Source organism: Spinacia oleracea, chromosome 1, assembly GCF_020520425.1.
Source record: "Spinacia oleracea cultivar Varoflay chromosome 1, BTI_SOV_V1, whole genome shotgun sequence".
Taxonomy (NCBI): Eukaryota; Viridiplantae; Streptophyta; class Magnoliopsida; order Caryophyllales; family Amaranthaceae; genus Spinacia; species Spinacia oleracea.
In genome coordinates, this window is record NC_079487.1 from 27,508,868 (window position 1) to 27,527,574 (window position 18,707).

The following is an 18,707-nucleotide window of genomic DNA, read 5'->3' on the forward strand; positions in this document are numbered from 1 at the left end:
AGAAAATGGAGCAGTAGAATGAAAATATTTTCTTTTTATTTTTTGCAATATATATTTACGATTTTTTTTTTTAACGCAAACCGACGAAATATATATATATTAATTAATTAGGGATAAAAACCCTAATACTAACAAAAGCAAGCATGATCCAGAAAAAAATCAGATCAGCTGAGCAAATCATCCTTGTCCTCCTAACTATCTTCCTTAAGCCCGCAAAAGATAGGACTATTAAAATGAGGATGAAAATCGTTATCTATCCTAATACCATAATCGATATTACGAAAATACTTATGCTTTAAAACTAGGATTATATACATCCAAAAAGACGCCATATATAACCTTGTGAAGCCTGCGTCGCACCAAAAGAAAGGTCCAAATTAGTTGTTGGTGACAGAATTGATCTCCTCATCGTCTTCAACTTCAACAATTTCTATATCCTTTGGAATTGTTGAACTACCAACAACAAATGGAACAAAAGCCTTTCCTTTACCCTTATCAGTATTGCTTCCAACCTTTCCTGAATCTTTATCCTGCATCACCTGTTTGATAGTAGAGACTATGGAACCGAAGACAATTTCTGTAGCTGAAGAAGTCTGAGCTATATTGTTGTTTTTTGCTGCATTTTCTTTTCTTGCATTGCACATTGCCCGAACTTGATCCCGGGCATTTCTTCTCATCTCCTCTGCATATGCTGGATTTGCTTTTTCAAAATCCCCTTCATATTCCTCTTTTGCACAAGATGGAATGATGTAGTGAAGCTTATGTTGCACCACCATAATCAAAGAGTGAGCTGCCAAAGCATGAGCAACTCTATTATAGGTCTTTGGAATGTGAGAGAAACTAATGATCTAGTTTTCTCCCAAAAGCTGAGTAACCTCTCGAAGAACCGGACCCAATTCATGATGAGTATGATCTTTCACTTTATCAAGAAGGAGCTTAAGATTCAAAGCATCTGTTTCAACTTCTAACTTATCAATTAAGAAGTTCTTTGCAATTTTTAGGCCCTCTCTCAAAGCATAGAGTTCAGAAGCCAAAGGAGAATGAACCCTAAATTTAGTAGAGAACCCAACAAACCAGGAGCCAGTGTGCCTTCTGAATACACCTCCTCCTCCTGCCACATTTCCTGATTTCCAAGCACCATCAATATTTAGTTTCATATATATCCTTCCAAAGGTGGCATCCACTGCTTCCTAATAGGGGGAAGATTCGTTTTGACATCTGTACTTTTACCCTGCAAAGCCAAGTTAGTAGAGTTCCAGTCTATAAAGAAAGAGTTATAAAGAGAGAAAGCACTTTTCATTTTGAGATCAAAAACAGCTTTGTTTCTAGAGATCCAAATATGCCAAATAGCAACAATAAAAATAACTTTCCAAGAAGCAGAATTATGGAGATTGAAATGAATCCAATCCCTCCAACTCGAATTATAAAAAGCACAGAACTGGAAATGTTCAGTGTTCCAAACCCTCTGAAAAATGAAGGACCACAGAACACTAGATTGGGGGCAATCCCTAAAAAGATGTAAGTGATCCTCTTTTTGCTGTTGGCACCTAGAGCAGATAGGGCTAATATTTGGAATTCTTTGATTTAAAATAGCAGCTACTGGTAATATTTCATGACAGCAATTCCAAAGAAGCATTTTGTATTTGTAAGGACATTTTATTTTCCAGATAGTTTTCCAAGGAAAGCTAGAAAAAGAAGTAGGAGAAGGATCATGCAATTGAATATGATAAGCAGATTTAATATCAAAATCACCATTTTTTGAGTATTTCCATCTTATAAAATCCTCTTCATCCATATTATTTGAAAGGGGGTAAGCTAGAATAAGATCCTTAATATGAGTAGGAAGAAGATGTTGAATCTCATCAAGATACCACTTTCCATTTCTAATGATTCTATTGACAAACCAATGGGCTTTCAACTCTGGAATTTTAATATCCTCAAGGGTATAAAGAGGTGCTTCCCCTACCCAATGATGATACCAAATAGAAGTGTTCCTACCATTACCAATTCCTATGATTAAACCCTTTTGAAGAATATGATTGCCCCTAAGGATATCTCTCCATAAGGGAGATTGATTGTAGTTAGGCATAGAGTTTAAAAGGTTTGAATTCTTTAGATACTTCTCCTTTAAAATTCTTACCCATAATTTATCTGGTTTATCAAGAATAGTCCATCCTAGTTTTGCCATAAACGCCAGATTCCAATCCTTCAATCTTCTAATTCCCAACCCTCCAACATTAGTAGGAAGAGTAACTTTATCCCAAGCTAATCTTGCCATATAATTACTTCTATCCACCTTGTTCCAAAGAAATTTTCTACAACATTTTTCAATAGCATAGGTAATGTTGGAAGGAATTAGAGAAGTTTGCATGGCATAAAGAGGAAAAGAGCTAAGAACTGATCTAATTAAAGTACAACGTCCAGCCATATTCAAAAGCTTAGCTTGCCAACCTCTTATTCTATCCATCGTTTTATCCAACAGACCTTTGTAATTATTAATTCTTAGCTTATGAGGTCTAATATCCACCCCCAAATATTTACCAAAAGAGGAAGAAATCTTAATGCCATAATTACCAGCTATGTCTCTTCTTATATTATGATTAAGGGATTTAGGAAAAATAAGAGTTGATTTGGTGAGACTTAATTTTAACCCTGACATATTCCCAAATTGTTCCAATAAAGACATTACTACATTCATATTATCCACCGAAGCATTACTAAAAAGAAAAACGTCATCCGCATAAAAAACATGAGAAATTTTAATATTTTTGGTCAAAGCTATAGGTTTCCAATGACCCTGATTAACCAAATCCTCAATCATAGTAGAAAGTCTATCCAAACAAAGGACAAAAATATAAGAAGAAAGAGGATCCCCTTGCCTAATTCCCCTGGAAGGAGTGAAAGGATCACAAATTTCTCCATTCCAAAGAACAGAAATAGAAGACGAGGTAATACAAGACATGATCAGATTAATGAGAAGGTTTGGGAAGTCAAAAAACAATAAAGTTTCTCTTATGAAATCCCATTCTAAGCTATCATCAGCTTTCGTAATATCCAATTTTAACGCCATAATTTTATTCCTCTTTTTTGCTTTATGAAAATGATGAGCCATTTCTTTGACCAAAATAACATTATCCTCTATTCCTCGTCCCTTGATAAAACTAGATTGCAACGGACTAATAATCCGATTTAAAATAGACTTGATTCTAGAAGAAATTATTTTTGTGATTAATTTATAAATAGTGTTACAAAGCCCTATGGGCCTAAATTCCGTAATAAGGGATGGATTAGCAATTTTCGGAATTAGGGCTATATAGGACTTATTGATCTCCTTAGGAACTGAACCACTCCTAAAACAGGAAACACAAAAATCATAAATGGTTGTTCCCAGATTGTTCCAGTGTTTTTGGAAGAAAATTGGTTGGATACCATCCGGGCCAGGGGTTTTAATAGGGTCCATAGAAAAGAGATTATGTCTAACTTCCTCTATTGAAATCATGATGGATAGATCTCTGATTTCCTCCTCAGTAAGTTTTAGATTGCTTTTGTTATTGAAAATAAAATTGCCCTGAATATGCTGAGAAGTAAAAAGACACTGAAAATAAGAAGAAGCCATATTTTTTAAAAGTAATTGATCAGAGACCCATTCATTTTGATCATTTTTTAGGGTTAAAATCTTTCCTTTTGATTTTTTAATTTTTGCTATAGTATGAAAATATTTCGTATTATAGTCAGCATATTTACGCCAATTAATACCCGCCTTTTGTGCCCAAATAATTCTCTCCTTTTTATAGATATCATTAAGATTAGTCAAAAGATCAGCTTCTAAATTAACAAGAAACCGAGAGTACTTTTTACTAAGAGCAATTTGTATTCCTTCAATTCTAGCCATAATGGATCTTTTTTGTTTATTAAGGTTCCCAAAGATATTATGATTCCAGTTACGAATAGTATTTAAAAAGCTATTCCTACCATTTAAAAAGTCATTGTTAGGAGGTTTCCAATTTTGAACAAAATAATCAGAAAAATTTGGATGAGATAACCACACCTCTTTGCATCTAAAAGGGAACGGGCCATTCACAGCACAATTATCCAAAGAAACTAAAATTGGAGAATGATCAGAATGAATTCGAGGGAGATGATGAACCTTAGTATGAGGAAAACTGTCCAGCCATGGAGAATTGGCTAAAGCTCGGTCCAGTCGCTCCTGAATTAGCTCCATTCCATCTCTAGCATTAGTCCAAGTGTACTTGCAACCATTATAGCCAATATCCACCAGCCCCGCATCATCCATAAAGTTGATCAGATTACGGCCTTGCGTTCCTCGAACTGGTCTCCCTCCCATCTTTTCAGATTGAGAAATAACTTCATTCATATCCCCTACAACCAACCATGGGGAATTAGGGGGGGGAAAATCAGAGCGTAATTGATCCCAAAATTGGCCCCTTTTAGCTGGATTACTAGGTGCATGCATTGCAGTGACTAGGCCCTCCTTACCCAAATTCTTGAAATGGAATAATGCATGAAAATGATGGTATTCCGCGTCAAAGAGAACCAAATCAACTGTATTTCTCCAGAAAACCCAAATACCCCCCCTTGTATTCACTGGACGCACAACCCTGTAGTCATGAAAATTTAACTCCATCATCACCTCTCTAGCCCTACTCCCATCTGCTTTAGTTTCCAGAAAGATAAAAATCTGCGGATGTTGATTTGCAATAATATCCTTTGCATTATCCATAAACACATTCTTATTTGCTCCACGAACATTCCAAATACACAATTTCATTTGGGGATTGGGTTTGGGAAGAGCTGTATTGATCAGAATCGGATGATTAGGATTCCAAGACTGGCGAATCAAGTAAATCTCCCAATCCTTCCAAAACTGCTGGACTCCCGTCCGATGAATTTCCTCCAATCTCACCGGAGTCATATAAGTGAATATCTGTCTTTGTTCTAGCGGTGGATTCCAATATTTTGCTTTCACTTGCAGCCCCACCACCTCCTCCGTCGTCTCGTATATGGCTATAAGGCGATCTTGATGCCCCATGTCTTGACCTCGTGTTTCTGAATGCAAGGGTGTGATGAGAACCCCTCTTGGTAGCTGCTGTAGTGTTTGTCTGCGAGTAATCTGAGTTCGATTTGGAGGGTTGAATTCCCAACTCTTTCGATTTGCATGGAGTCTTGGTCCCACCGAAATTGGAGAGTGAGGGTCCACTGAGATGCTGAGGTTGAGGGTCGTTGATGATTCTCCCTGATACTTCAGCGAATTGAGAGTTGTGATGCTGTTCCTCAGCTCCTCCCAGGTTGATTTCTGACCCTTGGTTATCTTGCATGCAGTGTCTGGATAAGCTGGAAAAAGATTGAGAGTTCGTGGTGGATTCATTTCCCACGGATCGTCCGGCAATTTCGGTGGGGTAGTGACCGGTGTTTGACCATAATCTTTCCTCTTCCGTTGATCGGTCGGCCGTCTCTGATAGGTGGTTATTGGTAGTTGGTTTAATTCCATGCATGTCGATTTGGGGGTTTGGTTTGGATCCATTGGGAGAACAGTAACTAGAAGGTGAAGGTGAAGAAGCAGAAGGGAAGGGAGGAATGGAAGAAGAAGACGAATTAAAAGATGGAAAAGGAGGAGAGAGATTGGAATTTCCTTGCCCACTTAGAACTGTATTTAATAGAGCAGCAGCTGAGGGAGTTGAAGGGTTTAAAATGTCGTCCTCCAATGGAGATGCTTCCATTTGCTTTGAGAATTGATCCACGTGTTGATTAATATCTTTACTCTGTTCAGCTACTTTCCTTGGGGAGATGGGTAAAATATTTTGTTCATTATTATTAAGATGCTGTTGTTCTTCTGAATATTGAGTGGATTTTTTTGATTGAGCAGAAGGAACCAAGAGATTATCTTTCCCATGTTGGTGAACATTACCCGAAAAGTTTTTCGAGCCATTAAAAGTCACAGATTTATTTTTTCCATAGTCATTTATTCTAGTGTTATTAAAGGCTGCTCCTGGGTTTCTTCCTCTGGAATTATCCAGTTTATGCTTACTATGATAATTACTCCGTTTATTCGTAACTATTGTCCATGGGTCATAATCTTGATTATCCCCAAAATCCTCCCCCTTATTATTTATGGTTTCTATATTTGGATTAGCATTAGAATTAGGCCGAACCGTCTTTTCCTTAATATGACTATTATTGTCGGTCTCATTATTCTTATCTGGAAAGCAAGTACTTCCGAGATTACAAAATTGCTTAACGTGACCTATTTTCCCGCATAAAAAACACAGCGTATCAATATTCTCGTAAGAAATTTTTTGCCAATCTCCTCCCACCCAAACTTTTGTAATTAATGGTTTTTCCAAGTGTATTTCAACGCACACCCTAGCATATTTGGCCCTAGTTAATTTATCCGTAGCATAGTCGACCCTTATAGGATTACCCACTAATTTAGCAATACTAAATAAAGCATCCTTATCATAATATTCTATGGGTAGTTCTGGAAATCTAGCCCAGATCATAATTTTATCAAAATTGTTAACAGATGAACGAAAATTAGGTTTCCACTTAGTTAACATTAAGTAATGGTCCAAAATAAACCATGGTCCTCCAAATAATGCTCTTTCATAGTCTTCTTCCAAGGTGAATCTGAAAAAGAAAACTCCCTTTCCTACATCAATGGTTTCCATAGATCCTTTGATTCTCCACATGGATCTGACCCTAGAATCCATGTAGGCCAATTTAACATTAATTCCTAAACATTTGCCCATCAAGGTTAATTTCCATGGTGATCTCAATTTGTCTAAAGTATTTCTATCAAAACTCACCACAAGATTACTATCTGGTGGTATGTTTTCCTCCTCATCGTTCCAATCCTTAGAAGATTGAATGATATTTTTAGCCTGATCAAACCATTGAGATGATTTTGATACTGCATCACGAAAGGAAATACGACTTACCTTGGTTGATAACGATTGCATAGGAAGCATGTGGATCTCCTGCTGTTTATTCATATTGTCCATATGATTGGAATTCAAATCCTGCATGCATTCATCTTGAGGTGAGGAAGGAGACGGCGTCTCCTCCTCCATGGATTCTAGGTTTTTGTTGATAAAGGGTAATGGTCAAGGTATTTCTCTCTCAAGGTATTTCTCTCTCAAGGAATATTGGTCCGCAGTTTCTACAAGAAATAAGTGGTCATAAAGTGAAATCAATCGGAGAAAATATGAGATACTAAACGAAAACATGACCTTGACATGATATATTTATATATTTACGATTTTTCCATTACTATAACGCGAAAGTTAGAGCCTTAGAGCGGTTAGATCTGATCTTAGCGAACGCATGAGATCGCTTCTCATTCTTCTCATTTTAAGCACCCTTCTCATTTTAGTGTAAATCTATATATATATATATATATATAAATATAAATAAATATATATATATATATATATATATATATATATATATATATATATATATATATATATATATATATATATATATATATATATATATATATATATATATATATATATACTTCCTCCGTTCCACAATAGATGCATCATTTCTCAATCAACTTGGACAATCTTTCTTTCACTGTTGTGTAAGAAAAAACATAGTCAAGTGAGATCTTATTAAATTCGTATTAACAAGGATTCCAAATATCAAATTTTTATAATTGTTACTTATACGCATTTAGATATATTAATGTTCAAATAAGAGTGTTGGAATACGTGCAAAAAGAAATGATGCATGTATTGTGGAATGGAGGAAGTATATATATATGAGTTAAATGCAAAATCTACACATAAAACAAATCTGATTATTTCCTTGTGTTTTTTTTCAATTAAAACAGTTAAACTTGGTATTGGAGGATTTAGTATGGGTGCTGCTGTTGGGCTTTACTCAGCAACCTGTTTCGCTGTTGGGAAATACGCTAATGGAAATTTCTATCTGATTAATTTGAGGGAAATAGTTGGACTTAGTGGTTGGATTCCAAGTGCAAGGTATTAATGATTTCCTCTTTATGAAATATGGAGTAAATTACACTCTCATTTACGTTATAAAACATGTCATTAGGATGATTTTTTGTTCTTAATGCTAATAATACTTTATGTTCATTGTTGCAGGAACTTGAGGAACAAGATGGAAGGTTCACATGATGCTGCAAGGAGGGTCGCGTCCTTGCCTATTTTCATCTGTCATGGAAAATGTAACTCCTTCTGTACCTTTTCTCCTAGATTCATGTTGTTGTCATAGAACATCAGAACAATTAAGAGAATACGGAAAACTTGGTGTAAAACATCAAATACTCAGCTAGCTCGAACAATGTTGATGGATAATTCTAACATCACCAATTGTTTTTGCAGCTGATATAGTTGTTGCATATAAATTTCGGGAGAAATCTGCACAAGCCTTGACTTCAGCTGGATTTTGAAATCTCTCATTCAAAATCCATGATGGGTATGATCTAACATCTGTTTCTTTTCTGGAGAGGCTGGTGAATATCATCAACTTGTAGTGTTTCAGTTGGTGTGCTCAGCTGTTATCTGGCTTGACTTCTTAGTTCGGCGGTCTAGTTTTTTTTGTTTCGTTTGGTGTTGTTGGCCTGCTTAGTTGGGTTCCAGATTGCAGTATTGTCCATCTCCTACTACACTGATGTTGTTAAAAGGTAAGGTGTTGCTTCAGGGTTGATGTTTAGTAGATTAGTGCAGTGTTAAGAGTAGTCTGCAATCTTCTACTCCTTTTTGATGATCTTTACTTTTTAATCTCTTCTATTTACTTTAAAGGGTTTTCTATCTACTTTTAAATTACACAAAAGGAAAAATATGTGAATGCATTCTGATTACCCCGACTCTATGTTTAAATAGTAACCTACTAGCTCAACTGGAAGAGCATTGTGCAAATGCACAAAAGATGTGGGTTCGAATCCTACGTAGGTTAATTCATTCTTTAATTTTTGTGTTATGATATTTACTTTTAGTTTGAAAACATTTACTTTTTGTATTATTTTATTTACTTTTAAGTCAAGAACCTTTACTTTGACCTCCGACCATATATTTTTTCTATAGTTTGTTTTCATATTATAGAGAGATAAAAGTTAATGACTCTTTGCTCGATCATTTGCCACTTTGAACTATTTGATTGTAATAATTTTTTGAGATTTTCTGATTTACCTCTAAGGTTTGTAGTTTACTTTTGAGTATATATAATTTACTTTTGAATTTTTTTTGTTTACTTTTCGTACTTCTTATTAATAATTTAAAGTAAGTCACACATACACGTGAAGGTCTGATGTAGCTTCATATTCAGTAGATTAGGGTAGTGTGTTGTACATGTACTTAGAAATATTTTGATTTATGACGAGGAATGCATATCCTACATGCGCTCGACATTACCTTACAGTGTGTTTCTATTAATAGTGAAGTTGTTGAAATAGTTAACCATGTTTGGTCTACTTTCTACATTTTAATTATTATGTGTTGGCTAATTAGTTTTCTAATTTTATTATTTACTTTTTGTATTGTTTTACTTACTTTTATTTCAAAAACCTTTACCTTGACCTCCGAGCATATACTTGTTTCTTATAATTTGGATCAGCTTGTAGATTGATGAAAGTTAATGACTTGGAGTTTCTTTACTAGATCCTTAGCAATTGTTGCATCGAAACATTTTGATTTACTTTTTAGTTATTTTGATTTACTTATTAGTTATTTTGATATACTTTTTAGTTATTATGATTTACTTTTGAGGTATTTTGATTTACTTTTTAGTTTCTTTTATATACTTTTGAGTTTTTTTTTTTTTAAAAAAAAGTTTAGTCTTACAGACAACCTATGTAGGAATCGAACCTACATCCCCTATGCAACTGCATAGTGCTCTACCAGTTGAGCTAATAGGTTTTTACAAAACATCTCAAGTTGCATCTCATTTTCAAAAGTAGATAAATAACTAAGAAAAGTAAATGAAACTAATTTAAAAGTAAATCGCAAGTTGCATCACATTTTCAAAAGTAGATAAATAACTAAGAAAAGTAAATGAAACTAATTTAAAAGTAAATCTCAAGTTGCATCAAATTTGCAAAAGTAGATAAAAACTCATAAAAGTAAATGGAACTAATTGAAAAGTCAATTTAAATTATAGATGATATCAACTGCCCGTATTTCTTTCTAGTTCCTAGGACCATAGAGTTGCAGACGATAAGCACACATCTTTACAACAATAACAACAACAACAACAACAACAACAACAACAACAAAGCACACATCCTTACATAAAGGAAAATTTCAAACTGCAGGATGTTTGAGCGAATGATTAGCAGACTGTTTGTGATGTCTATATGCTATTCTTTATCGCTTTCCTCTGTACAGGTTTTGCTAGCTAATTTTCCAAGCGGAAGGTGTAGACAAGAGGAATTTGGAAGTGTCCAAGGCCGCATGGTATGCCAATAAACCACCTACTAAAACTGAAGGTCACTAAGTGACCTGAAATAACTCAGAGTAACAGTCTATGCTGATGTTATTTTCTCCTTACCTTGTATTATACCCTAGATACAAAATTGAACAGAACTCAGGATAAACACTAGTTAGTATTGTATAATAACTTCTGTCTCTGTAGAAAATAAAATAAAATTCACTTTAAAAATATTTTGATTTACTCTTTATTTATTATGCTTTACTTTTTCAAGTTATTTATCTACTTTTATTTAGTTTGATTTACTTTTTATTTATTTTTATTTACTTTTTATTCACTTTTTATTTATTTTGATTTACTTTTGAGTTTCTTTTATTTTGAAGTGTTTGAAGGTTATCTACTTTTGAGCATATACAAGCTGATCTATGGGTGAAACACAAACGAAGCAAATTACACAAGCAGTAACAAACTAACAACTGCCCAATAGCAAATAGTATCCTACTTCGCGAGCATAAATTTTAGTTTACATTTTGCGAGATTTTATTAGTTTTAGAGGGGTTACGTTCCTTTAAGTTATAGCTCCACAACCTGGTTGATTTTATGTATATGTGAGTTGTTCGTTGACACTGGAACAATCAATCTAGTAGTATCCAAAGTTTCCATTTTATCTGAGGTGCATCAGTAAGCAATAGACTGCTTCAAGCAACCAGGAAAAAACCAGCAGCAAACACCACATATTTACTGTGGCCACATATATCAGGTTTACTTTTAGAGATATTTGGTTTACTTTTAGAGATTTTTGGTTTACTTTTCTGTAGTTTTAGTACTTAAATCATTTTATGTCACCACTCCATCCTAATTATCAACATATATACTAACCACTGTTCACAGTTAGGTCCATATTCCACCCAAAAAAACCAACAAAATAAACACTAAAGTCAACCAAGGTCAACATTTGCTTAAACCTAGCTAAATAGCTTCAACCAAGGAACTAGAGACTAGAACAACAACACAGGAACAACATAACAGCAACACAAGAACATCACAAGTAGAGAAAGCACATATCAAATAAAAAAGAATAGGGAATCAGATCAGAAATAACAGTCAGATCCAAACAGTAGCAGCAAACAACAACGTAATGCATAACAGAAAGAGCAACAAAAATCACTACTAGAAAAAGGACATTTAACGACGAACAATTTCGTCGTTAAAAGCCTCAATTTTCGTCGTTAAAACCTTTAACGACGGAAAAAATGTTCGTTGTAACAGGTTCCGTCGTTATTGGCTTTAACGACGATGTTCGTCGTTAATAATTAACGTTTATTAACGACGAATTAAGATTTCGTCGTTAAGCATTAACGACGGATTACCGTTTCGTCGTTAACAATTAACGACGGATTATCGTTTCGTCGTTAACAATTAACGACGAAGTTACATTTTCATCGTTAAAAGTTAACGACGAAATAGTAATCCGTCGTTAATTGTTAACAACGAAACAGTAATCCGTCGTTAGATACTTATTCATGATGATGTTTTAAGCAATAAGACCAAAAATTCCGTTGTAAAATGTACTTCCCATCGGTCAAAAAAATTTGAATTTTAGCAATAACGACCAACTAATTTGTCGTTAATATTGCAATCATCATAATAATATGACCTGTGAAACAATATAGATAACTACTCCGAATAAATCAATCAATTAACACAAATGAAAATTTCATTACTCGAAAGATTTTTTACAATAGAATTTCAAGTTATGTAAAACCAAAAATCACATCCCTTCGTCTTTAAAATCTACTAACTAAAAGATGAGTAATTCGTGTTCAATCTAAAAGAACAAAAAAAATATCTAACTAGTTGAGGTGGTCTCTCTTGGAGCGGTGCCATCTCTTGAAAAGCGTTGTAAGAGAACTTCTTTAAGTGCTTCAAGCTCATTAAGCTCGTCTTCAACTGAACTCATGCTACTCTTAAGTGCATTATTTTCTTTTTGTACCGACACGATTGGATCATATATTGATGATGGCACCAGAACTTAATAAACAAGCTGGAAATACAGAAACATATCCAGCATAATGGAACAACAAGGAAAAGGTTAAATGCAAAACTGTCACTGAAATTTGCTAAAAAAGGGAGAGTGCATACCTGCAATGACTTTGGATAAAACCATACAATAAAGCAATCTTTGCTTTGCACCGAGGCCACATTTCATCTGGATTGCGTCCATTACAAATGTTGTATGATAGGCTAGGAAGGGAAAAAAATACAGATACACCGCAGTGCTCCAGCTAAAACAACCTTCAGAACCAACTGAAACCATGGAATATGCAAAGTTATCAGGGTATCCTATCTTAAACTCTTTACTCCTGTAACAATGAGGTCGTAGACATCCAACCAACAAATAGTACTTACACAAACACGAGATTCTTCACAAACATGCATAACAAGACTGGTGTAGGACTGCAGGGACTTAAAACCCATATCATATTTGATTTCTTTATAGGCTTAACAAAGAGAAAATAAGTTGATTAAACAGGCAGTTGTTGATCATTAAAATAAAGCCAGTAATTGGCAATCTCAAGCGATTTAGTTACCTCGGGAAAAAAATTTAATCGACCTAAAATGTAAATCTACAAATGTAAATCATTAAAATAAAGCCAGTTAAGGGAAATCTGCAAGTTACAACACTGATGACTATCATCAAACACATAGCAATTTAGCAGGATCTATGTACTTATATAACAGTTGAAATATGGTAGAGTGTTCTTTTTATTAGATAATAAGAGTTATTTTCATCAAGATATGATTTTGATGGACAAGAAGGCCCAAAAGTTTCAGTACCGAATTATCGATGCAGGAGTTAACAAAACCCAAAAAAAGTGTACAAAAAAAGGGGGGAAGTGAATGTAAAAAGACATAATGAGACTTACACCATGATAGCCTCTTTTAGGACACTCCGTACATTCAATGCAATTAACCCATGTGATATCACTCCCTGTATCCACTTGCATATAAAAGTTCTTTGGAGGTGTCCCAATACCCAACTTTGCATAATATAGCCTGCAAAACAAGGAAAAGAAAACCACTAAACTAAATAAGATCATACCATATGATTGACTATAAAGAGACAATCAAAGGGCATGTAATGGCTCACCTAAGAGAGAGATCAGCTAGGAACAATCATCATATTTAAAAATAAATAAAATCCATCAATTTGCATGTAGCTTATAGAGCATGAAAGGAAAACGACTTTGATCAAGTACAACCAATGGCAACAGCAAACATTCCATAATGGACTGACAAACTAGTAAAAAATGACTAATCATAAGAAGGGGTCTGGCTAAAATCAAGTGCAAGAGAACAACTCAAATGTAACACTGTCTAGAAAGGGAACAGAATAATAAAGAGCTTGATCGAGTAAAACGTAAACCTGCAATCATATGGGTTAACTGCATACTTTCAAAATGCTTTCAGAATGCTTGGTTACAAACTACATACTTTCAGAATGCTGGTTGGTGTTGCAATTCTCTAATTTCAGTTAAATGCCAAACAATTGAACTGAATTGACTAACACATTATGAAAAACTTCACCTAGAAAAAGGTTAACTAGAAAGCCAATCCAACTTGGAGACCATTATTTTTACAGGATTAAAACAAGATTCAGAGCACACGACTGTGACTACAAAATGCCAGAAGGTTAAGCTCATCACATCTGATACTATGTTAGTGTCTGTCAAGAAGGGAATAATCAGTTTAGAGGCCAAACCTTAAAATTCTCTTTTGACCGCCCAAATAAAGATTTACATTTGCATTCATTGACCTGAAAACAAGTGAAGGATGCAACTAAAATAAGTGGTCACGCCTCTAAACTGAGGAAACATACTCATGCAATTATTAGTGAACTAAACAGAACTGAATTGGTCAAAAGTAAATAGAACTGAATTCTCCAGTTTAATCGCAAAGTTAGACTTGAAGCAACACTTTTAATATAACTATCACATTATATTTTACCATTTGACTTGGAGGAAATGAATTGATAAGAAAACAAAGGCCTGAACCATGTTTTTAGCTAGCATAATAATCCTAATGGAGTTTATGTTAACTGCTATTATTTTATTCAATTGTCCTCTTGTTGAAGATTCTCCCTCTGTAATCATTTAATGGAATTTGTTCACACAATTGAAATTTGTATACTTTTCATATATTTACTTAACTAGGTTCGGACTACCAATAGATGTTAACTGCTATTATTTATTCAATCCATCTCCATTTGACTTTTTCCTAGATTTTTTTATTCTAATGCCTCTGATTATTATAATTCTAAACAAAAAGAAGTGACATCTAAGTTAGGATTGCCATGCTCAAAGGAAGGTCGTATGTGCACATGTTTAATGTCTCAGCAGAATGAAAAATTAGTCAGCTTCACATGAACTGAGAATATATAATCTTGATGATTCCGTGAGTTCAAAACCCCATTTTCATGTCTCTTCTAACAATACTCCTACCTAGTAAACACAAATAGCATATTTCTTTATCCCCCGTATGGTTTAAACACTTTCTATTCATTGATGTTCCAGATCTATCCTTTATTCAGAGGCCCAGGCACTAGAAATTATTAACAGCGTGATCATTTTCTAGTATGCAGAACAGGTAAAGAAAAGCCTAGTAGTGTGAGGTAAACAGCAGGAGCAGCAACATGTATTGTGGTATTGTAGTTATATTATAAAAAATTTAAAATTAGGGGCAAGGCCGAAAGGGGCCCTTTTTTTTGTTTCGCCTAGGGCCCCTAGATTATCAGGATCGACCCTGTAAATATATAATACTACATAGTATAACTAATAGAAATCGAAAATAAATTGCATTCATGCCATGATAAACAAAAATATAACATCCATAATTCCTACCAGATATCCTAAACACTCAATAAGAAGAAAATAATACACCAATATTGCTAGGCCACAAAACCGAAAACTCTAAATCAACTTTTACTCTTACGAAAATATTACATTTTGTTTAATCACCCTAGGAAAGTAACTTAAGTTTCTCAAGTGTAGAAAAAGTTGCTTCGTAATTCTGGTATTTCATAAAACTAGATTCATAGTTCTGAGTCTTAAAACAAATACTGTATAAAAAAGCATCTAATCAACAATCAAATATATAGCATAACATGTTATTTCTAGAAAATGGAAATTAGGGGAATGATAGCTAATAGGTTTTTCCTATGGTTTACTTCGGACTATAGAAAGAGGAAATATAATGATTGTAATAGACATACTATAAATAAACAACGAGTCCAATAAAATTATTTAATTCATTGCAAACCTAACTCAGTACCTAAACCATAAATTAGACTCTTATGTTCCAAAATAAGGATAAGAATATACTAAAATGGAGATGGAAAAGAACATCCTTTTTTCCCCTTCCAATTTGAATAAAAAACAGAAGTTTCTATCTGCAAAAAAACAAAGAAAAACACGCCAACAACACCAACAAATAAATCTATTACGTATAATACAAGAGGAACTTCGTCTAACTCATCATCAGCACCATCACTTGTTTATTGAACAAAGAAACACAAGAGTTGGAGGGGTCGAAATCAAAACATACAATGACTAAATCTATAAGACATTTGGAACTACAAACACCAAAACAAAGGTCAAAATAGCTTTTTGAAAACTTCAACTAAACCAAGAGGTATGTAGGTAGATAAAAATCACCTAATTCGAACCATTGATGAGTCACAACATTGTTGGGATACACAATCAACAAAAAAACTACATCAGTAATACAACTGACAAGAAGAACAAACATAACTATAGTAACAAACTAAACACAAACCATCCAGCAAAAACAATACCTGAACCAATCAATACTTGGAGAAATCGAACCTTAGAATTCAATCGTAGGAAGTTCTAATGTAGGATTCCAGCTCTCAGTTAGTCAACCACTTGTACTCCCTCTAATTTTGGCCTCTGTAATATTGAATAATTATATAGTAGAAGCATGAATGTTGTGAAAGAAAATTTGATGGAACAATACAAGGAACAAAAAAATTGATTAATTCAAAATAAAAAGGGCTTAATTAGTTGTATTAATTAAAGAAAAATAGGAACTTAGCAGAAATGACAATTGCGATTCAAGAAAATTTCCAGCGACATCTTCACATAATTTTAATCGATTGAACCAAAAGATTTACAATCCCTATATCCAGCTTAAAAGAAAAATTCATTTAAGGTAGAAAATACATATGAATATAATTCTTACCAATCAAATGGGGTTGCGAGCATGCATAAAATAGACGAATGTGAATTCAAGCTTAATAGCCTCGCCCAAACACAGATTAATTCAACTGCACTTTGGCCAATTAAAGAGAGGTGAGTGAAATTTAGGGTTTTTGGTTGGAGGTGAGTGATAAAGAATCGAAAATTTCATTTTAAGCTAAAAGGGAAAACATGAGGCGAGTTCGATCAATTAGGGTTTTAGGTTGGAGGTGAGGGAAATTTGAAGGCTTGAAGCATGAAGAAAGGAGGGGATAACGACAAACACAATTTTCTTTTCTTTTTTCTTTATTTTTTTATATTGAACTTCAACGATGGAATTATCTTTTTGCGGTGAAAATGTAGCGCGCTAAATATATTAACGACAACATATAGGTGTGGTCGTTATTATTTTGCCGTTAGATGTATAATTTCTAGTAGTGAATATTTGTGCTAACGTAATGCAAGCAAACAATTTCATGTGATTTGTGGACAAATTAGACACCTAAAATTCAATTAATCCAAAAATTTTGAAGTTTACCTTAATTATAGCTTTCAAATCTCTGGTTGTTGAAGAAATCCGCATAGTTGCTCTCGGAAACCTAATTCGATCATCATCGAAAGTTAAATCAATTAATCAAGCAGTTTTTTCTACAATTCGAAGATAAAACTAATTTTTCTATGAAAAGCTGAAGAAATTTAAAAACCTTAAATCGAAAATCCTTTCTTGCGTATGAGAAATTCACAACAAATCGATCAAAAATCCATTCAAATAATAATAAGAATATGACCGAACAAGCTTCTTCCCTCTCCTCTCGACTGGCGCACGTTTAGGGTATCCGTACTATCGTGTTCCATCTCCATAGATGGGCAGGAAGAAGAAATGAGCGAGCAATACTCAAACAAAGGATAATGGCTCTAATGTGGAACCTGTTGCTACCCCAAAAAACACAAATTTCACCCCTGTTTCTCTCCCAGTGCAGACTCAATCGAGGAATGATATGGCCCCCATGGAATCCTTGCAGGAACTTATTGCTTCACCATTGGTTCATCCTAGTGCAGGTATGATCTCAAAGGAACTCCATAACACCATCCTTGAGTATAATCGTCTTCTGGGAATCTCTGGGCCTATCTCGACTCTAATAGAGCCGTTACGTTCAAATTTGGGGGTTTCTTCACCCGCAAGCCACTGCGATACTGGAGTGCAAACTGTTGCTCCTACTGTGGTGCCTCAAGAGATCCTTAATGGTGTCACTGAGCAGATTGGGGGTGGAATACCTCAACCTACTATACAGAGAACAGGGCCCCCCCTGTTCAGCGAAGGCTTGCGATGCAAGCTCCTCCACCAGCTTGGGCTAGCCTGTTTCAGCGTTCTCCACTAACTGGTAAGGGTGCTACTCTACAATTTATGGCACCAGTTGTGAAAGAAGGGAAGAAGTTGGCTCAATTGCAGAAAACTGAAGTAGATGCTATGACTGAGCGCTGGATTTCTTCATTGGTGATGTATGTGGTGGGTGATGTTCCTACCATTGCTTCTGTAAAACGTTACATAGCTGCAAATTGGAATCAGGTAGGAGTCCTTAATGTTTTCCTGCATGATGATGGCTACTTTGTCATCAAATTCTCTTCACTGGCTGAGAGGGATGAAATTCTCTGTAAGGGACCCTATACCTTTTTTAACAAACCTGTGATCATTAAACCTTGGACAGCTGCTTTCAATTTCTATGAGGAGGTGCTCAAGGTAATCCCTCTTTGGGTTAAATTGCCTAACCTTCCCCTTAACTGTTGGAGTTGTGATTCACTTAGTAGGATTGCAAGCCTTTTGGGTGTGCCAGTGTGTGCAGATGACTGTACCACTAGACAACAAAGGGTATCTTTTGCTAGATTGTTAGTTGAGATGGATGTCACTGCTGATTTGCCTGACCATGTGTGGATTGAGGATATCAATGGTACTGAATTCAAACAGCAGGTGGTGTATGATTGGAAGCCTTCATATTGTAAGAAATGTCAGATGCCAGGGCACAACTGTGATGCAGTTCC

At 34.8% G+C, this 18,707-nt stretch overlaps 2 protein-coding genes and 1 pseudogene across 2 annotated transcripts; 1 reads left to right on the forward strand and 2 right to left on the reverse strand.

Moving 5' to 3' along the window:
• Positions 1–80: 80 nt before the first annotated feature.
• On the reverse strand, positions 81–7,075 carry LOC130466321 (uncharacterized). Its single transcript, XM_056835199.1, has 2 exons — positions 6,957–7,075; positions 81–1,231 (listed from the first exon to the last, which is right to left on the reverse strand). Exon 2 carries the CDS (start codon positions 774–776, stop codon positions 378–380), a length of 399 nt encoding a protein of 132 aa, XP_056691177.1. The 5' UTR covers positions 777–1,231; positions 6,957–7,075; the 3' UTR covers positions 81–377.
• LOC130463444 (uncharacterized) lies at positions 849–1,157 on the reverse strand. Its single transcript, XM_056832578.1, has one exon. The coding sequence runs from the start codon at positions 1,155–1,157 to the stop codon at positions 849–851; it is 309 nt and encodes a 102-aa protein (XP_056688556.1).
• An 11-nt stretch (positions 7,076–7,086) lies between the features above and the next one.
• On the forward strand, positions 7,087–14,840 carry LOC110775891 (acyl-protein thioesterase 1-like; annotated as a pseudogene).
• The last annotated feature ends 3,867 nt before the right edge of the window (positions 14,841–18,707 follow it).